The sequence below is a fragment of the Pangasianodon hypophthalmus genome, chromosome 5 (genome assembly GCF_027358585.1).
Source record: "Pangasianodon hypophthalmus isolate fPanHyp1 chromosome 5, fPanHyp1.pri, whole genome shotgun sequence".
In the NCBI taxonomy this organism is placed as follows: Eukaryota; Metazoa; Chordata; class Actinopteri; order Siluriformes; family Pangasiidae; genus Pangasianodon; species Pangasianodon hypophthalmus.
Genome location: NC_069714.1, coordinates 9,505,004 through 9,526,947, shown reverse-complemented (window position 1 = coordinate 9,526,947; position 21,944 = coordinate 9,505,004). Strand labels below are relative to the sequence as shown.

General features: G+C 41.0%; 1 protein-coding gene across 4 annotated transcripts; it reads left to right on the top strand.

Annotated features, from left to right (window-relative positions):
• Nucleotides 1-326: 326 nt before the first annotated feature.
• On the top strand, nucleotides 327-15,984 carry ankrd50l (ankyrin repeat domain 50-like). 4 transcript variants are annotated; one of them, XM_034304425.2, is made up of 6 exons: nucleotides 327-461; nucleotides 1,582-1,821; nucleotides 2,128-2,836; nucleotides 8,358-8,605; nucleotides 9,818-13,420; nucleotides 13,592-15,984. In XM_034304425.2, exons 3-5 carry the CDS (start codon nucleotides 2,403-2,405, stop codon nucleotides 13,417-13,419), a joined length of 4,284 nt encoding a protein of 1,427 aa, XP_034160316.2. In that variant the 5' UTR covers nucleotides 327-461; nucleotides 1,582-1,821; nucleotides 2,128-2,402; the 3' UTR covers nucleotide 13,420; nucleotides 13,592-15,984. The 4 variants fall into 4 exon arrangements, with proteins under 4 accessions (XP_034160316.2, XP_026768291.3, XP_034160315.2 ...); XM_026912490.3 differs by lacking the exon at nucleotides 327-461 and adding an exon at nucleotides 469-605; XM_034304424.2 differs by lacking the exon at nucleotides 327-461 and adding an exon at nucleotides 521-1,088.
• The last annotated feature ends 5,960 nt before the right edge of the window (nucleotides 15,985-21,944 follow it).

The following is a 21,944-nucleotide window of genomic DNA, read 5'->3' as shown; positions in this document are numbered from 1 at the left end:
ACTGCATGAACGAGGAGGGTAACTGGTTATTTAAGTGGCCAGTGAGTGTATATACTGTCCTGAAGCTGTACAACCATCCTTAGAAAAAAAAATTACAGTGGCTGAATGGAGAACTCTATTATTGGGTTATTATAAGAAAACAAGATCCGTTTATTCTAGGGGGTTTCGCCATTTGAGATGTTGCCGCCTGAATATTGGGGTATGAGCAGCTCTATAAATAAATGGAGAATTGGTCTGAGAAATCAAAGTTAGTCGATGGAGCACTACTGGGTGATCTGATCTCGGACGGTGCATAGGTGCGAGCGGTCATAGTCAATGCGGAAGCACCAGTGTCGGCGGTGTGATGAACGCGTGGGAAACTTTGGAGGATGGATTATATACATATATATATAACAATTCGCTTCAACCTGCTGGACTGATGCGGATTCCTCGAGTTGACGGAAGCACGAGGTGGAGTTAAGGTGAAAGCTTGGAGAGATAAAAATGCAAACGCGCTTTCATATACGGCAATAACCCAATCTGGTGACTGTAATAAGCGGAACAAGACATGGACCGAAAAGCAGGGCGAGACCGCCGGCGATTCCTAGCGGCGCATTGTGATGACGGTACAATGTTTCATTCACACAGCGTCACGATCAAGCGTTTTAATTTTATGAATGATTTCAAGCAGCCAGTTCATGTCGATCTGATTGAGTTCTCCAGTTTGTGCTTGTGTGTTTATGTGCATGGCTGGTAGCTCGTGTAATCCGCCAGGGTCCAGTGTATCTGGATATGGATCAGCCAGTGGTGGAAAGCAGAAAAATTAGAGGATGAACGCTTCCACGTGTCTTTCCTCTAACTTAAAAGTGGAGAACGTTTAGTCGTTTCGTTTATACTAGATAAACTGTATCACTGGTATGTCAGTTTATCCTATTTGTATCCCGATGTTGAATTTTTAGTTGTAAAGATAAGGATGTGGAAAATGAAATGTAAATACTTGTAGCTCTTGCACATTGTGTCGGATTAGTGATGGTAAATGACGTGTCTGGTGGGCGTGGTTACGACGCACGTGCAGGTATTGCGGATAGGTGCGTCTGGATCCAGGAAGCGTGCGTTTACATTTTTTTTTCTTTGATATGTACCTACAGCTGTTGTTGCCTGTGAGCAAATTTATAATTTACGTTACATAGTTCTTGAGTAATGTAACCCTTATTTTTTGTAAATGAGCAGCATATAGACTGCGTGATTTAGGCATGTGTAGTAGCCTGTGCTTGAGTGTGAGAGCAGGCTTTCAATAGTTGCAGCAAGGAATCTGCTTGGCTGTTCAGTGGAAACACCTTTCTGTTTTATGGCCTCTGGTGAATTGTAAGCATGTGAGATATATTTAGAGCAAAGATTTGCAGGCCTTCCTCGCTTCCTCTTCTGATGCAAGCGGGAGAAAAAGGGAAAGATGGAAGCTATGCCCTGCCTATCTGAAGAAACTTTGACCCCAAAACAAGTCTCTCTCTCTCTCTCTCTCTCTCTCTCTCTCTCTCTCTCTCTCTGTCTCTGTCTCTCTCTCTCTCTCTCTCGCCCATGCTTCTTCATGTCCTGACATGCCAGGAACTGGAGGGGAGGAGATACAGGAGAACAAGAAAAACCGGTGAGCAGCTGTGAGGCAGAGAGAGTGTGTGAAAGGAGAAGAGTCCAGTCATGTCAGCATAACCCCAGAGACCTGGTAGGAGGAAAGAAGGAGACCTGCTGACCTGGTGGAAACCAGTTTAAAAAAAAAGAAATTGGAAACTGCTTGGAGCACATTAAAAAGGAAGGGAAAATGGATGCTTAGACAGTATCTGTGATCAAGTAAGAGCTTGTGCCTTCTTTCATTTTTTTAAATTCTCGTTCATTCTCTTAGTTCATTTCATTTCTTAGTTCAGTTCAAGCCAGCTTAATTGATGTGACTATTTCAAGGTAATCCTTTCTTGTTGATCGTGTGGAGGTTTCAGCTTGGAGTGAGACATTACTTTGATTCATCTTTAGAAAATGAAACTATTTTCATATATCTGAGAAATGGAGACAGCTGTAATAATCTAATATGAAGGAAGCAGGCTACTGTACAAGGCCATCAAGATTTATTTGTCTTTTTGTCTATTTTTATCCTTTTAACAGGAACCATGACAAACTGAGCCCTAACTAAAGCAGAATTCAAATGCACCTGCAGCCAGACACCATCTGAGGACACATTTTCAAATCTTCATTCCTGGAAAAAAAATTTCACTATATGAGTTCAACACAATTCAACACTGTGTGATCATCGATACAAATGACAAAAAGATGAACTGAGATATGTTTGGATTTTTTTTCCTTTGGACTATCCATTGTGCAGTGTGTTGTAGTATGGAGAAAGGTCCATCCACAGGCCTGACACCTTTTTACTGGGCCAGATGAGGGGCTGCAGGCCAAGTTTGCTGCAGGGCCGGCGATTCCACTGTCGGGAATGGGCCCTGGAGAAGGTGAAGAGATACCTGGAGGCAAGAAATCAGGTCAAAGGGGTGCAGGACTCATCCCATCCCCCATTGGGTGTCTTGGTGATAGGGGGGCCTGGAACAGGTAAGACTGCCTTCTGCACAGAGCTGGTCTGGCCCCAATCAGAAGCAGGAAGAGCATTTGGGCTGGCATCACGGTGTCTGGCTTGGCACTATTGTCAACGGGAAGATGCAGACAGTCTAGAGGTTTGGAGGTTTGTGCTGGGCCTGGTGGAGCAGCTGCGTAAGAGTCCTCTACTGCCAAACTATGGCAACCTGTTGGCCAACCCTGCTATTGCTACCAGCCTAGAGCCTCTTCACTGCCAACGTGACCCAGATGACACCTTTAAAAGGTGAGTGCTTCAAATCTGTGTTCTGTATCTCTTTCATAGTGCTTCAGGTATAGATGTAGAAATGGAAAAATGACACAAAATCCATCACTTATTTGAAGCCTGTATCAATGGAGAAATTAGCTTCTTTAGGTTTGTGTATTTTGTAAGCACATGAAACTTTCATGGAGTCATCCACTTTTATTACACATTACATATTGACATTTTTTACTTTGAAGCTCTGATACCTCTTTTTTTACTCTGCATTTCATGTTGGCCATGTTGTCTGCTTTTTGAAGATCCTTTACTATTTTCTGTGTGCTGTTCTTTTATGTGTTGCTCTCTCCTCTAACAAGCCCTGTCATTTCTCTTGCTCCATCTGACATGCAGTGCCTGTTAGCCATGCCAATGAAATCGCACTTTAAAGACCTCCTTAATATTACTTAATTGTAACCAGACAGTTTGTCATGTCCACATACAGATCATAGTCTGCTTTAGTCGTTATCAAGGTTTTAGATTTTTGCTTAAAAAGCATGCGAGTTTTTTTAGTAGATATTTCATTTATTGGTGATTTGATCAAACTTTAGTTGCATTAGTCTTAAACCACACCTGCTAGGTCTCAGTGACATGTTTCTTTAATTTTCACATTTCACAAAGAAATTAAATCTTGATTCTTATTTGCATCTTGACAGCTGTTTTTGTTTTCGCTGAAGTGCAATGAAGCACTATCCTATTCTGTGGCAATTTGTCAGTGCATCTGGGCTTAATCCTGATTGTACTCCCTTTTTCCCTTGTCTCTTCTCTGGCACCAAGCCATTATGTGATACCCCGTTGAATGGCATTCTTTATGTCAAAGACAGGAAAGGGGTGATTGTTCTGCTTCTGTGGCACTTACATTTATTTGTTTATTCCCTTTAAAGTAATAATGCTGTCTATTCACAGCCGTCACAATAGGCTTTGGAAGGCATGAATGGCAGTTGCTTTTTACGACCCTTTTAGGGGGAAAACATAAGACTGAAAAAATGTGTCCCTACTGTGTCAAGTTGGGTCTAGTTGGTGAGGTCGCCACCGCCATGGGTCTGTCACTTTTCTTCTATTCTTTCACTCTGTTTCTTGCTTGGTATTTAGCAAGCTTTTGCACGTTGCTACAATTAGATTTCCCTGTTTGCTGATGTCAGAGCTGAGGTTCTCACATTCTACACACTCCTCACACCACCATTTACAAACTGCTGAGGTATTTTTTGTAGCACATAAACATGAGTGTGTGTGTGTGTACATATAAATGTAGAAAGAGAATAGTTCAGTGGAGAACTATCTGAAGGTGTGTAAACTGGGCTTCCTGGGGGTGTAGCTACTAACCCTGTTAATATAGATTTCAAAAACACTTGGAGTGTTCCATACCAGAAACAGAGATCAGAGTGACTCTAGGCCAGTTACTGTGGCAAGTTACGATGTGAGCTAACCTGCTAGGTGGCAAGTTTACTTAAAATAAACCAGGTTTTAATCTTCAGAAATCGGCTCAACTTGCACTTAACAGTTGTCAGAAAGGGCATGCCCTTTAATGTAGAGGATTCAGTTGACATTGATGCTTCGATTATTCAGAGTTTTTTACGCCTATTAGACCTGATTAGTTATTCTCATTTAAGAACTAATATTTTAAATGCCTTCATTTATTTAAATAAAATTACTTTTCGTCACCCTCATATTCATTACATGCATTTACTGACACTGGAAAAATGTTTTCTTATATTGGTAATGTTAAGCATAGTTTTTTTTTTTTGTTTTTTTTTTTGCAAATCAGCTGTTGGACAATATTAAACATGCTATGCACTCGAACAGTTTCTGTATTTATTTTTTTAATTATTTCCACACTGAATCATGGGTTTGTTAAATAAAAAAATATATGTAAAGTCTTCAGTCAGTGAGTAATTTAATATCATTTATAATCATGCCATATTTCAGGATTTTCAAATGTAAACAAGGGACATTATGTAAATCTAAACACAGCATTAACATGTAGGTAATAATAAATTATTAGATTTTATATAGTGAAATATAGTGCAGTTCTACTATTCCTGACTTAATAGGGATGGGTAACAATATGTGAGCTCACCCATGTCATTAATAACGTTGAAGGCAAATGGCCAAGCTCAATCCATGATCATGGATTTGACTTAAAGAATTATACTGGGTCCATATTGTGCAATACATTTCAAAGTCTATCTTAATGTAAAGTAAAAGGTTTCCCCCCATGTATGTACAATGTAGTAAAAAAATTTAATTTGCTTCTTTCTTAGAAACAGAGTGAATTCTGTTTGCCTTCTGTGATGATCCCTCCCTTGAACCTGAACCTGCCCCACTGCAGGACTAGAGTTAGTGTTGAGTGGCTAAAATCAGTTCATGTTACAAATAAAGACTGAAGATTTCAATCTTGGTTCGGGATTTTGGTTCAAGACATGATAAGCAGCTAGGAAGAGGTTAAACCTGAGGTTCAAAAAGCCTATAGTAATTCTGTCCTCTGATGCAGCCAGCACAGTCCTCTTACCTTCATCCTATAATGAAAATACATAATATATTATGTGGGCTGCTTAAAGTCATTGGATAAAATCAAGGCAAAAATAACAAATCTGGTAGGGTCCAATGTGGCAAGCAGTTTCACGCAGGCAATGACACCATCACTGTGGAAGGATGGTGGTTAGATTTTGCCCAGGTAGATTATTTGTTCTAGTAGTTTTACTTACTGGGCGTCTAAGCTCTGAATCCCTTCAGTTCAACAATGGCAAAGATTGCATGTACCTCCTGGGAGGTGGTTGGTCATCAGTGAAAGGATATCCACTGCTTTATGACCATGCTAGCTACTCTGCTTATGCAATGGTGTGATGACACCCCCACGAATATCAGGGCCTTATTTTTCTTGCTGTTGTCTACAGATGGAAATAAAGATTAACATAGGCCTGCTATTAGGTTCCAATTAGGGAAATGGTGCAACTGTATCTTCATAAAATGTGGATTCAGCTATTTTATCTGCATTTTTCATTTTTAATTTGCTGTTAAATTCTTTTATAATTCTCTTGGACTGTTAAATGTGTTGTTGCAAAACATTAGTTTAGGCCATTAGGTCATATACACTCACTGAGCACTTTATTAAGAACACCTGTACACCTACTTTCATGCAATTATTGATAATTGAGTCTGTTTTGAGAGCAAAGGGAGGCCCTACCCAGTATTACTATGGTGTTCCTAATAAAGTGCTCAGTGGGTGTAATTGTATTAAATGCTGAATTAGGTTTATACAACTTTATAAACATTCACTTGCTCGGCATTTCTTTACTACTCAACAAAACATGATGGTTTCATAGTCTGCATATTCAGACCTCAGTATTTTACACTCTGGGTAGCTTTTAATTTGGCAAATGGTGGCCTAACATTCAGACATTTCTGAAACTTTGTGTCTACATAGGTTAGAACCAATGTATGAAAAATCAATGATGTGAACAAGAAAACCTCTAATATTAATTATATTAGTATATGTATGGACTCTTACTATGCTGTTTTCCAGGTTACATAGGTTTAAGATATAAAGATAAAGGTGTGTTTAAGAGGTTTGGCCACGTTGACTGTAAACTACATTCAAACTGCAGGCAAAATTGATGAGATCTGAAATTTTCAAATGAATGTTCCGTTTTTCCTTTATTCTCCTTTATCAGTTAAGGTATGCAAGATCTCTCCTAAACACTGCACATTGGCTGATTAAGCCAGTCTTTAGCCCCTGCTGAACCAATGCCCAGATGGTCATCCTCTTGAGGAGTGCACCTGATCCTTACAAGGATCAAGGTTCACCCATGTTCCAGTGTCCTCAGCCATGTGTAACCTCATCATCAAAGTGCACACCCTAGTGATAAGCACTTGCCAAGCTCTTTGAATGAGAGCATCAGTTTTTTTTTATCATAACTTGTCAATTATTGTGCACAATGTAAACTTGAAAGCATTTTGGACCAAACAAAAGTTCTAGTGTCCTGTCAGATCTGCATATAACTCTATTATGGTATAGCAATTCAGTATAGTGTAAACTGTTTTTAGGAGATAAACCCATCCTAGCCTAGTTTGTTCCTCCCCAGCAGCTTGTGAAGATGAATGGCAAGGATTGACTGGAGTGAACCCACATGATTGCAAGGATTTCACTGAATGGTAATTATTATGATTCAGCAGCACATTTGTTAATTTTGCCAAGTAATTTGTGATAACTCATGAATTACTCAAATTAAAGGCTGACATCTTTAAATGTGCTTGTAATTCAGTAGTTTAAGTATGTCAGAGTTAGTTGTGTGATTAAGAGCGCTGCTGTATATGAGAATATTGAACTTTGATCGAAGTGTCTGCTGTCTAGTTTAAGAGCAGCATGCTCATGGGTGCTGTGCCAACATCTTACAATCCTCTAGTATGCATGAAGACACAGGAAATCTCTGAGCTTCCATAGCACTGACTCACCATGCCACATGAGCCACACCTCAGGCCAGAAAAGAGGAGGATGAGACAAGTGTGGGGAGTGTGAAAGAAAGAGGCGGATGTGGACTGAGAAATGGTGTTAAAGTGAAAGGAAGGCTGTTTTCCCAGTTCAGTTCCTGGTGGTTCTCTTCCTGCCCTGACATGATTTTCATTCTCGTATAGTGGCATATCTTTTATTTGTTCCTGTTCTTGTAATCATTAAAAGCACTTTTCTTGGTTTTTTCCCCCCCTCCCTTGCTTCATTACCCACTCTGTCTCTGTTTTTGTCCCTTCCCTTGTTTTCCCCTGATGCTTCCATTTCCTCCCCTGCTTTATTTCCTCCCCTGCTTATGCTGTGTTCCAAAATCGGATGTGGGAAGTTGATATGTCTGACTTACTGATTACAAAAGGTTCCAGTGCTTGCATCTTGAAAAGATAATATATAGACTGTGAAAATGGCTGAGGTTGAGAAGCTAGTTTTTCTTCTGCAGCTAGGTTTCATGATTCACGTGTCTCCTGAACCATTACAGGTTATATTATCATTAACTTTGCCTCAAACAAATGCATTTTATTAAGCTGAAATTACCTTAAGACAAGGGTTTAACATTAATGATGTACCTCTTCCTGCCTGCCATAATGGTAATGTGATGTCACATCATCTCTTGTTGAATTCAAGGTTGTTTAAGTTAACAAGGTTAATAATTTGCACTTTTCCTTGCAGGTGGTTGAAAATTCCTAATTTCCAAGTGGCAAAGAATGCAGCATTAGGCCTCCACTTCCTTCTCACTCTTTGTTCTCTCTTCTCCAATTTTTTTTTTTTTTTTTTTTTTCAACACCCACATTCTTAATTAAATACAAATGTGTTATGTGAGATTACTAAAGATGCAGTAAACAATTCAGGACTTACATGAGGGATTGGTTTGTGGCTCAGCATAAGAGTAATAAAAATGCAGTAAATGTAAGCAGTGTCTGTATATATGGAAACAATTAATTAAAAAAGATTAGAAAAATTAGAAAATTCTATATTTTTATATGCCCCCCCTTCTCTTGTTTCTATCAGGGCAGTTTTGGAGACCCTGCTCTCCTTACCATCTCCATCTCAGAGTGTTTACATAGTGGTAGATTCTCTCGATTCTGGCTATGGTGGGACTGTTGGAGTTGCTGAAGGTCTGACAACAGGGACTACGGGTACTCAGAGTACATCTATAGCGGAGCTTCTCCTCAGGCACCACCAGTATTTGCCACCCTGGATTCTCCTGGTCTGTTCTGCCCGCAGACAGAATAAGGCTGTGTGCAAGATGTTCTCAGGTATGCACACCTGTACACACTTGGTAGTATCATAGCAATTTTCAAACAGACAGTGAGGCATGGCATGGCAGTAACTAAGTACGAGTGCTGAATTTGGTAACCCTTCTCGCCCAGATATCATGAGAGTCAAGCTAGGACATATGGATGGAGCTAAAAAAAAATTGAGCAGAACATCAAGTGGTCGAACCCAATCGACCAATCGAGTGACAAGTGACTTTCTAACAAAGTTTCATTCTCATTTGAAATATTCTTTTGTTGGAAGAAACATTTGAACTTTATTATACTCTTTAATGTTTCTGAATTATTTTGTTTATTTTTCAACAGTAATATTTTGTGGTGTTCTATTCTAACTTGATTTTACATATGTCCTACCCATAATCTCAGTAAAGTCTGCCATTTTGTGCCATGCATACATAGTCTGAAATGACATTTGAAATTCAGCCATATAAAATGCATTACTTCTTATAATTTTATTGTATTTTAACCGCATCTGATAAAGTTTGCACTTTTATTTTCAGTTAATGTTACAGTATTGGCACACTGGTTTATATTGTTTGGGTGTGCATGCTATTGCCATTAAAACAAACTTTCTGTGTCTAATGCTTGTTGTATAAAAGACCCATAGCAATGTCATGCATATTTTAAATTAAAATAAATTTTGAAGTTACTTCAACATCCATTTTTGTATTTTATATTTTAAGTAGTATTTTACTGAACATATCTGTCACACCACCATTTGATAACAGACAGCTCCTCCAAATTTCATGGGTATTTTTATGTGATGGGAAACCCACACATACACGCAGACAGGATACGAAGTGTCCTAGGCTGGTCTTTGTTGGCAAACCACACTGGGCCACAATGTTCAATGGAAAAGTGCGATTTGTGTTTTTACTGGTTTAAAAAACCAATTAGCTGAAAATGCATAATACTGCACTACTTTGTTTTGCTCCTCCCAGCGCAACCTACATATGTCTTTATGTACATTTCTTCTTTGCTGGCATATTCCATCCTTATCTGAACCATGCATTTATTAAAACAGGCATTTCTTTAGTAATTAAGCATGGACTTTACATTCGTAGTAATTCTGTCACAGAAAGAACTGTAAGAAAACACAGCATGTAGCCTGGAAATCTTTCATCATTCATCTGTCCACATCTTCTCTTTGTCCTTTTTCCATCACATCAAATCTATCTCATCTTTGCTGTGCAGGGTTTCGAAAGCTGTGTCTAGATGACTTGCGGAAACCTGTGGCTGTACGGGATGTTCAGCATTATATTCTGCGGAGGCTAGATCAGGAGGGGACACTGCGGCGGCAGCTCACACCAGAGACAGCTGACATGCTTAACTTGCTGCATATCAAGAGTGGTGGCTGCTTTCTCTTCCTTGAGCGAGTGCTGGATGGTGTAGCAAGTGGTTTAGTAGGGCTCAGAGAAATCCGGGACATTCCAGGTACACTTAACGGCCTCTATCTATGGCTCTGTCAGCGGCTTTTCCCCCGTAGACTCTTTGTCCATGTTAGGCCCTTGCTTAACATTATTCTTGCCTCCCCACAACCCCTAAATCTTGAGGAACTCTTCACTGCTGCAAGAACTAGGGATGCTTGCCTGGTACATGAGGACTTTCAGTCACAAATGCATGCTCTGACACCACTGATAGTAGATGGGCCAGAGGGGAGTAAGCTCTTGTTCCATGGTAGTTTTGCAGAGTGGTTAACTGATGTGAAGTACTGTACACAGAAGTTTCTGTGCAGTACTAAAGATGGTCATCTTTCACTTGCCATGTCCCTGTCATTGAGATCTAAAAGCCTTAACACAGAAGGGGTATGCCAAATGGGCCACCACCTCCTCAGCAGTGGAATACATTCAGGTGAGCCAGCACTGCTGGCACTATGGATGCTTTGGACTGGGGTTCCCACTCTTGGCAGTGGTAGGAGGTTCACTTCTGCTGCTGTATCTCAACCTCCTTTTCCTCCGCAAACACCTGTGCTGGTTCAACAGGATGTGTTACAGCTTCTGATGAAAAGTGGTGTGTACCCCCCCACCTGTTCCCCAGAGAATGGTCCTAATGTGGGTGTACATTGTGTGGGTAAAGGGAGAGCAATAGTGAGAAGGGCACTGCAAAGAGAGGACTCTGTACGAGCACTTTTGGATAGTGGGGTTAATGTAAACAGGACAGATCCATCAGATGGACGAACTCTGCTTTCTACTGCAGCCCACACAGGGCTTGTAGATATAACTGCACTACTACTGTGTCGTGGAGCAGACCCTTCTCTAAGTGACAACCAGGGACAGACACCACTAACACTTGCAGCCAGGCAGGGCCATGTGGGAGTACTTCAGGTTCTGCTGGACTGGATTCAGGAACAAGGGTGTGAAACTGTTCGAACATTGCTGGAGCATGCAGACAGTGAAGGATGGACTGCTCTGAGAGCAGCCTCATGGGGTGGTCATAAGGAAGCAGTGAGGATGCTTCTAGAGGCAGGAGCAGAGGTAGATGGTTGTGATCCAGAAGGGCGTACTGCTTTACGAGCTGCTGCCTGGGGGGGTCATGAGGAGATCTTGCTGATTCTCCTTGGCCATGGTGCTAAAGTTGATAGCATGGACCATGAAGGCCGTACTCCACTCATCGCTGCTGCCTACATGGGGCATAAGGAGGCAGTAGAGATATTGCTGGATGCTGGAGCAGAAGTGGATCTGGCAGATGGGGATGGACGTACTGCACTCTCAGTGGCTGCGATGTGTGTGCCATCAGCAGCAGGCGGGACAGGACATGGAGAGGTTGTGAGCCTGTTGCTGGAAAGGGGTGCTGATCCAGAGCATAAGGACAAAGATGGGATGACACCTTTACTCCTTGCCTCCTATGAGGGACATGAGGAAGTGGTAGAGCTCCTCTTGGAGGCTGGGGCTGATGTGGATGAGAGTGCTGGAACTTACCCTTCTGCTATCACACCTCTTCTTGCAGCTGCAGCCATGGGCCATGCAGGCACAGTGAACCGCTTGCTATTTTGGGGGGCCGCCGTAGATGGTATTGATGGGGAGGGCCGCACAGCACTCTGCTTAGCTGCCGCTAAGGGCAACGTAGAAGTTGTGCGAGCCCTGTTGGACCGGGGCCTGGATGAGAATCACAAAGATGATTTGGGCTGGACACCCCTTCACACAGCTGCCTGTGAGGGCCACAAGAGTATTTGTATTGTACTCACAGAGCAAGGTAGTATGGCTAGAGTTGGTGAACTGGACGTGGAGGGCCGGACTCCACTCATTCTGGCAGCACAGGAAGGTCACTGCAGTACGGTTAGACTCCTGCTTGACCGTAAATCACCTATTGATCATCGAGGGTATGATGGACACTCTGCCCTCAGTGCAGCTGCCCTGCAAGGGCATGGGGAGGTGGTGGAACTGCTCTTGAGACGGGGAGCTGACAGTGATGTTCGAGATGCAGAAGGAAGACCTCTTCTGTACTTACTAATTCTGGAAGGCTGTTTGGATATAGCCACCTTACTCATAGAGAAAGGGGGTGTTCCACTAGAATCAAGAGATGTAGAGGGCCGTACAGCACTACATGTAGCAGCTTGGCAAGGTGACATAGATGGTATTGAGCTGTTGCTCAAACATGGTGCAGACCCTAATGCATTGGACACAGAGGGTCGACCACCACTGCACTCTGTGGCATGGAGAGGGCACATGGGTGCTGGCAAATTGCTCCTCAGAGCTAGGGGCATAAAAGTTGATCTGGCTTGCAAAAAGCAAGGTGCCACAGCACTCAGTATTGCAGCTCAGGAAGGACACACTGAAATTGTGGCCATGCTTTTGGAAAATGGTGCTCAACCAGACCTTGTGGATCACTATGGCCGCAGTCCAATAAAAGTTGCAGGAAAGAGAGGTAATTTCAGCATTGTTCGCCTACTAGAGAGCTATGGTGCAAAGCCATTCCTTGGACTCCTACCTTCACTCTGTGAAACGCCAGGCTCCTCCCATTCCTCCATACTGAAAACTCAGGTTTCCATCTGCTCTGCAGAGGGGTCTGGAAATGGTGGCCCCGCCACTTCCTCCACCTCATCAAACTCTTTGTCAGCCTCTTGCTCACCTGCTTCTACAGCTGAGAGATTCCATTCAGTGCCTGGTTCTCAGACATCTTCCTCCACATGTCACTCTCTGGCCACGGTGCAGACTGTGCCTGCAGACACCTTAAGCTTCACACAGCAGATTCAGCAGCACTCACTACCCCGCTGCCGCAGTCGGCCATCCACCTTACCTCTACATGGCTCAAACCCTTCTAGCCTACAGAGAAGTACTGCAAGAAACAAGCAGAAAGCAGTTTCCAAAGATAACCCTACCCATGCACAATGCATGATCCTTGGACTACAGGACACACATGTTCCCCTTAAAGGCCTTGGGGCTCTACAAACTGCTGACTACATCTTGAAGCCCAAAACCCCTCACTTAATTGAGAATGAGCTAGATAACAGTCCCCTGAAATTTGGAAGTTGCAAGTGGAACTCAGTAATGTTGTCCCTAGGGTTGACACCAAACCAAGAGGGGGCTATTAGACAGCCAATAAATAGAGACAGTCCACCTTTGGGCTATCCCCCCCTTCATCTTCAGTCCCATGCACAAAAAGAGAGTTGGGATGGCTTTAAAAAAACAATTTCCCCAACCTTTGACCTCTCAACCATCTCTCCACATGGTGCCTTACTAGAGGAATCTGTGTTCATCACAACCACAGACCCTCAGCTTAACCTCAAACAGGCCATTAAATTGCAGTTTGAGGGGCCAACCAGTGCAGCACTTTACAAGCGGGAAACACCACTCTAAGGTAAGGGCATGTGTTAGTTTTTATATGAGTTTATAAAGATAATTTTAATGTGAATGTGAAAGATTAACAGATTCAGAGTAATTACTAAGTAAAGCGTAAGAGACACTTTGCTCTCCACAGTCTACTAGGAGAGAATGTCTGGAATGCTAATGACAACTTTGTCTGTTGTAGGCAACCCGTGATAATTAGGAGCTCAAGGAGGAGAGGGTGCTATGGAGAATTGCTGCATATAAGTCACTCAGGGTAGTGGAGAACCGTATATGAGATGAGGCCAGCAGACCAACCACACAATATTGTTTGACTTCCTTAAAAATATTGTGAGGTGGGGTTAAGGAGCAGCAAAGGAGAGGCAAAGAACTAATGGACTTCAAAAGGTCTGTGCTGTGTACTTTCTGGATATTTTTATGGCTAGTCACAATGGACAACTGCTAGCTCCCCCTCACTCAACCACACAATTACAGGAAATATTCTTACAAAGAAACACAAAATGGGAATATGGCTGCTTGCAGGAAAATGTTATTACATATGTGATCAAAGAACACCATAAAACGGAAGGCATGCCTCATATACAGTAAAGATTTTTTTTTATTTGCACACATACAGAAGGGAGTTAAATAGTGGATGTCAAGTGGCCCAAGGCAGAGCTTGCATAGCATATTCATAGTATATTCATAGTACAGTGTGTCTCATAGGTCCAGCATCATAGGGGTCATTTTTAGAAAACATGATATATCTGAACATGGAAGAACAATTACTCATAGCAAATCAAAGATAATATATTGGGACAGTTCTATAATTAAAAGCATTGGTTAGCTGTTTTTTGTATTTTTTCTATGATGCTGGACGCATGAGACACCCTGTATAACAAAGCACCTTTTAAAGCATTCTTTTTTTCCCCTTTTTGCAAAATAATGTGCACAGTGACAGAGAAGACCATTCATTCATCTAGAATGCAGCCCAGCATTCTGGTAGTCAAAAGAACACTTGCAAAAAAAAAAAAAAAAAAAAAAAAAAAAAAACCAACAAAAAACCCTCACGCATCAACACTTCAACAAAAATACCATAACCATTTTTAACTGTCCCTGTGAGTATTTTGCATCCTTCTTAGGAAATGTTTAGGTCATCAGTGATAGTTGTGTCTTAAGCCTGATGTTACCATGCTATGTTTTAGTATATTTATGTTTGTTTCATTGTACTCATTGTGATTGATATTCTTTTTTGTGTAAACAGTGAATCAACAGACTGCTCAGCCAATAATTTTGCAATATTTAAAAGCAGGTTGTATTACATGGATTAAAAGAAATGATGGATTTAGGGAGATATTACAATTGGAAAGAGAAGGAAAAGGGGAAAGGTGCCAAAAATCTGGATAATGGCAGGAGTCATGAATATATGAGAGAGAAGTTCCAAGAAAAAATAAAGGATTTTAAACTTTGCTAGATGTAATATACTTTGTTTTTATTATGTCACAGCGTAAATAGATTCTTTATTTAATATTACAACTTTCATTATTCATCTTAATGGCTAATGCTAATAATTGTTTATAAGGATTTACTTTTTAGTGACATTCCATCACAGACTTTGTTATGCACTGTGACAAACTTGCAGCTAAAGAGCAAGAACTTCTTTATGTCTCTCTCTCACACATACACGCAAACACAACGGGGTCAGTTGTTTTTTTTTTTTTTTTTTTTTTTGGTCAGTTCAAAATTGGGGTCAGTACAAAAATGTTTTGTCACTTAAAATGTGCACAAAAAAGTGTCTTATGTGTCTTATGTCCTAATATTCTGTAGTGCCTCTATGTGTACATAAAAGCCTTTACTATAAATTTTAGCTTTAACTGTGCAAAACTTTTCAATGTTTGCTTAGTTTTTCTTCTGTGTCCCTGTATTCTTTTTCAGTATGTGTGAAAATTTCATACATTCTTCCGAGAGCTTTTATTTTTGTTTGAAGATACATTGTGACACATTCTCTTAACTCGGTGAAGACTGTTTTATTGCCTCTCCAAAGCTTGTTACTTCAAAAAAAAATCCCCTAAAGCAAATAGGGCAAACAAGTCAAAATGCCACCTACACACACGTCAAGACATATACAGCTTAGAAACAGATGTCCACAGATATATGCAAATTGTACACAAACTTTTAACTATGTGTTATAACTATTATACTTCTGGTCCACTAATTTGATTGGATGAGCAGTGTTCCAAGATTAAGCCTATATTTAGTATAACTGGGAAGTATCACACATTGCATCATTCTGCTCGTCTGTGTTTGCCACATAAAATTCCAATTCTAGCAACACTGAAACTGTTATTACATTAGAGGTAGCTACATCAGCAGACATAGCAAACAATACAATTTTCATGAAATATAATTTTTGATTTAAAATATGAATGCCCTTCTGATGAAGATGATAAGGAAGAAAGGAAGCCATTTTCACCAGAAGCACCTTTAATGAAATGTACTAATCAATGTGAACTAGCTAGCTAATGGGCCATAAAGTAAGTGTAGCTTCTTTGGGATCTATTTCTGCTAGTGGAGCAAAAATAAACAAAACATTTGTCATATTGTGTCCAAAATGTCGGTTACTCTATTTTAATTTCTTGTTTACATAACTGTTGTATAAAAGCAATATTGCACTCACAATCATGTAGTTATATTGAATATCAGCACAGCTATGATTAGCTATGGCACTCAGCCTGCAGCCTTGTACCTACGGCCAAATCACAGTCATGACGATATTAAGTATGACTGCACACTTGCTCGTGTGATATTGCTTAAATTTAATACAAAACACCCACAGCATCCACTGTTTCAAAGACACATTCATTGTTTGACAAAACTCCTCCTTTCTATACAGTGTATTAAGTATATAAATATACTAAAAGAATTTAAGACAGTACAAACACACATAAAAACAACTGCCATCTCACATGTCCCAAAAATGCATATTTTTAAGGCAGATAATTGCAGACCATATTGGTCTTGCTATGAGCATTCGTCTTTAATCAAAATTAAGTTGCACTATGGGTACTGTAATGCAATTGGAAATTCCTGCATAGGACACTTTTTTGAAATAATTTTATGTGCATTAGGTAACCGATCTATACAAAAATTTGGGAAATTTGCTATATGCATATTCATTGAATTTTTAAAAAATGATTTTAATTTGTTTAGTCAACGAGGTCTGTGTAGCATCTTGTCTAGTTGCTGGCCACTGTCTTCCCTTGCTTAGCTGAATACATGTAACTTTGTCTATGCAACAAACTTGCAATTATCATAATGCAGACAATTGTTTGTCTGAATGCCACTTTTCACAACATTATTATAGAAGTAATTAAGTTGGTTTATAGCTATAAGGGTTTAGCAGCCCAGGAATATTATCATGGCATTTTATATAGTATATTGAAGTGTTGCTGTGGGCAATTTGTCAGCTCACCTCTAACAGCTCTATCAGTGGAAAGTGGCCACCATAAAACCAAAGCTAACCGGATATTATTTGGCCACTCTCAGCACAGTCTCACACTGACAGTGTAGGTGCATAGTATTATGTGTGGTGTTGGTATGAGTATATCAAACTCAGCAACATTTCTGTTTTTTTTGTTTTGTTTTTTTTTAACAAACAAAAACACCTGAACTCCTGCGTTGCGATACTGTCCACCAACGAAAATATTCGTCTAACAGTAGTCCTGTAAACAGAAATTGACAACCACTAATGAAGAAATAGAGGACATGCACTGTAATGAGCTTTTCTCTTCTGTCAAGTATATTTAACTTCCCAAAACAATTCAAGGTAGAACAGGATAATCTGGTTTCTGTGCAGCCTTTGTCCACAAGCTAACAGTTTTCTATGGGAGAGTTCATCTACCTGTATTTTCTCACACTTACACCCTTATCTCAAATAGTGTGAAAGCCTCTCTAATACACTGTGAACCTGGTATTTGTTTGGGATAGGTAACTGTGTGAAACTGACATTTCTGTTAAAGGTCAGTACACAGGAGGTGAGAGAAATTGTAGAAACATGAGTTGGATTAAACTGAATTTTAAAGTACAACACTAAAAGTAAACTATAATGGAGATATTGCTTTATTTTAAAAAACTTAAGAAATTACTACAAATATTTTAGCACAGGCAAATGGATCTAATTGCTTTGTCACTGGTAGTCACTGTGTATTTGTTGTCACAAATCATTAGATATGTCATTTTCAATAAAGCTTCCACCCTTCCTGCTTTAATGGGAACTTGCAAGACTAAAAAGTCTACGTCTAAATGCATAAAATGCATCAGAGAAACAGCAGTGTGTATATATGTGTGTGAGAGTGTCTGTATGCTGGTTAGTCATCATCTCCTGCTCTCAGTAGGAGGTTTTCAGTTTTTCAGCAAAACTAATATTCTACAGCTTGCAGGGAAACATTCCAGAGTAGTTTGAGACCTAGCTGAGGTTTTGGAGACACTTCTCAAGATTCCACAATCCTTCCTAAGAGTGTCATAGATTACGAAGACTCACCCATGACAAACTACATTCCTGTAATTGTGCAAACCTGACAGACAGAGAATATTAAACACTCCATGTTGTTGTCAAATTCCTTTTTTTCAGACTGTAACTAAATGTGCTCGTACACCATCACCATCACCACCCACCCCACCCCCACACTTCCTGAAGAATGTGTCTGTTTTTTATTGAGGAGAATTGCTTATGTTGCACTGCCCCATTAAAACACCACATCAATAAACAATTTTCCTCCCACCCCAATGCACTGTTACCTTATGTTTTAACACTGTTTGAGGAACTCTGTCGGAGGTGATCAAAGATCAAAAGGGGGGGGACATCTATAAAGATTTTAAAAGACCAAATAAAGCATAACTATAGCAAATGATATTCTACCACATCATAAATTACACCATTTATGACCAGACTTACATTTATCAATTTATTTAATAATTATATAATAATCATGCATAATGAAAGAAAATTTAACACAATAAAATACAGTTGAAACAATTTGAACTTTTAGTTGAAAGTGAAATAAACTTAGATTTCAATCTAAATTCTAGCTACAAAAGCAAGATAATATATTGGAATGATATTTACACTTACGCAGTACACGCAACAACTTGTAATCAGTTTGTACAACAGTGTAAGTGAAACAATGTGGATGGAAACAGAGGAAGTTGGGCAGCTGTACAGCTTGTACAGCTCAATAAAAACATTTTTCTTTTGTGTGTATATATGGGTATCATTACAAACACTATGTCATGCAAGGACAGATCGCAAGTTATGGCATCTTTGTAGAATATGAGTTTAAATAAAGTTCACAGTGTATAGAATGTGCAGTTGTGTGGTTTCATTGAAGTTTATGTATCACTTACAGGCATGAGTGGGGAAAAAACAATGATGGTGTGTAAAACAGTATTTAGGCTGCATAGCCTTGTGCGTTGCTGTATGATTTCCCAATGTAATATTATTTTAAAAAATGACAACATATATACAGTTAAATGTCAGTCAGAATTATTTTTAACACAATAAACTTAGTAGCCAGGGCCTTTTATTTGGTTTGAAGTAATTATTTATTTGTAATGATATATCTTGATGCAGTGGTGCATGCTGTCTGACACCACTAAGAACCCACTGGGTAGCAAGGCAAGCCCTCGGGGGCTGTTTAGTCCCTCAGTAACCATTATTCTGCCGATCCCTTCAGGTGGGTATAGCACCACACGATGCTGCTCTGCCCAATCTGCTACTAGCACTGCTCCATTGCTGTCAATGCAGAGTCCCCAGGGGCTGGTGAGGACAGGTCCCATGCTAGAACAAACTCCAAGGATGCGTAGCATATTCCAGTCAGGTCCCAAAACCTTCACACAGGGCTCTCGACCTGTCTCACTGCCCCGCTCAGACACTGCCACAAGACCAGTGTGTAGACACGCGGTCACTAGGTAAGGTCTGTGGAATCCAGTTACTACTGTTCGCTCCAACCTTGAGCCAGTTTTTGGCTCAAGTCTCAGGGAAGTTAATGTGCCTTTACGAATATCTGCAACAAGGAACTCATCCTTTTGTGTTACTGTCACTCCCCTGGGTGCTTCCAGCTCATCTCGTGGCACCCCTGCAATATAAGGTCCCCCTCCAAAGGTTTGGAGGAGGCGTCCATGTCGATTAAAGATGAGGAGGGCTCGTTCGGCTGCACAGCTCAGGGCAATGAGACCTTTGGAATTAACAGCCACATCAAAGTAATTGCGGCAGCATCTTGATGAGCCTCCAAGGTCATTACTTGGGGAAGTCACTTGCTGAAAAACATTGCCATACTGATCAATTACCTGAACACGGGCATTCCCACAATCCACCACAAAAAGCTGACCCTGAGGTGTAGCATGGACACCACTTGGCAGAGTAAAGTCTGCACGTCCTGAGCCCTGTTTACCAAATTGTCGAACAAGACACATTTCCTCTGCTGCCAATTTCTGAGCACCCTCCTCAAATTCCGGTAGGGCTGGTTCACTTCTATCTCCCCAGAGCCTGACCCCATCCTTGCGCTTCGGCCCACTGTGCCGGTTTAGCCTATCTTGAGAGGACCCATCAATGACTGACATAGACAGCGAACGTGAAACTCCCCAAGAACGGCTTTTATGTTGCGGGTGTTCTTTTTGTGAATGGTTTCCATGACTGGGGCAAAATTTAGTCTGTGATGCTGAGGACTGCTGGTGCCTACTGACCTTCCACTTGCTTGATTGGTCTTTTCGATTGATGAGTGGAGAAGAAAGCTCACCACTGGATCTAAAGAGTCTATGATTTGCAGTGGTATGGTTTCTAGGAGAGCTGACAATGAAAGTGTATCCAGAATCAACACTCTCAGCAGGAGAAAGAGCACGGTTGCATCCATGGTCATCTAAGGATGTAGTAAGGTGAGACAAAGGACAGTCATGTGACAGCAGATCCTGGCAACTGTGGCTAGATTTGGGATCTCTATGGCTCCTGGTGTATGGCATTGAGCAATAGCTAATTTGAGATCTTCCCTTGAAGGAGTTTTGGTGCTGCCTATCTGTCTTTGGATCTTCACAATGAAAATTGCATAAGAATGGACCTCTCTGTTGCTTATAGTCTCTTTCTGGGGATGGAGATTCCAGCTGATTCCTTGCTGCTTCTGAAGCAAGAGGTTGAATTGATCCATTTTGCTGATACACAAATTCTTCTCCTTCTGACTCCATGTTGCTAAGCAATGCTGGTACAGCCAGGAAAAGCTCATCTCCTTTGGATTCAGATGTGGGTGATTCACATTCTTCCTCCTGTGATGATTCATGCTCACTGGGGACCAGCTTTGGGTGCCTGTGGCCCATATGTACTGACAGTGGTTTCACATCTTCACCCGATTCTTCATCACTTTGGGCTGACAGTTTGATTTTTCGGACAGATCTCTGGCTCCTACAACTATTTGAGGAAATAAGGACTTGACTATGTCCAGGCCCTGCTCCATCAGGCATGCTCCTACCTCCTTTTCCTGGCTCTGTCCATTTATCACACTGCCCTCCTGAAGCATGAAGGGAACACATCTGTCCCTGTAACCCACAGGCACCAACAGGGAAATTAACAGCGTGGTCCTGAACACTGATCTCACCAAATGTGACAGCTTTTGGTTGGGCACTGGGCTTGAAAGACACACGTTTCAAAGCAAGTGAAATCTCCCATGGCTGAAGAAGCTCTGCAACACTCTTAAGAAGCAAATCATGCTTCTGGTCTACTTCACTCCCACCTTTGTCTCCAATTGCATTTTTTTCATTACTTTTTTTTATTTGATCTCGTAACAGACAGATTTTGTGCAGGCGCTGATCTATAAGTGCTTGTCCAACTCGGATAGCTGCTGCATTGTCCCTTTGCAGCTGCTCCAGTCTGCGCTGTAGATCCCGATGATCCTGCTCCACTCTCTCCAGCAGGCGACGTTCCTCCCTTTGTGCTCCCAGCAGAGCACGTTCTACTCCTCGGCCCACTACCTCGGCCTCAGCTGCCTGCCTCTCTCGAAGCCGCCTGAGCTCTGTCTCACTAACTGCTAAATCACAGAGGGCCTGTGTAGCCCAACAGGGCAAGGGGAGGGAGGACACCATGGTACAATGTTTTTGGTTCTCTGGACTTTCTGAATCTGACTGTTCCACTGGGCTAAGCAAGGATAGTAGAGAGGTACTAGGGGAAGCCTTGCTGCTTAATGGATACACAGGAAACATCACTGCACCGAATTCAGAAGGACATTTGTGACTGTGAGACTGTGATGTGTGATGTGATGGCTTCTAATTAGAAGGCATTCTTTCCTCAGGGACCTGCATAAAATATCAAGGGAAAAGGGCATTAAGTTATAAATTCCATAATTATATAAAAAAGAGTTTAATACATAATACATACAATATTAAATCTGTTCTGGCACCTAGGTAGTGGAATGAACTTCCACTAGATGTCTGAACAGCTGAGTCATTGGCATTCTTCAAACAACATCAAAAGATCTACCTCTTCTTGAATTACTTAAATTAGCACTTTAAAAAAATTG

What these genes read in the sequence shown, in the direction of transcription:
- ankrd50l (XM_034304425.2), top strand. Translation starts at nt 2,403, where the DNA reads ATGAGGGGCTGCAGGCCAAGTTTGCTGCAGGGCCGGCGATTCCACTGT. An exon ending in CCAGATGACACCTTTAAAAG is followed by an intron (nt 2,837 to 8,357) that starts GTGAGTGCTTCA and finishes TGTTTCTATCAG; the next exon opens with GGCAGTTTTGGAGACCCTGC. An exon ending in TGTGTGCAAGATGTTCTCAG is followed by an intron (nt 8,606 to 9,817) that starts GTATGCACACCT and finishes TTTGCTGTGCAG; the next exon opens with GGTTTCGAAAGCTGTGTCTA.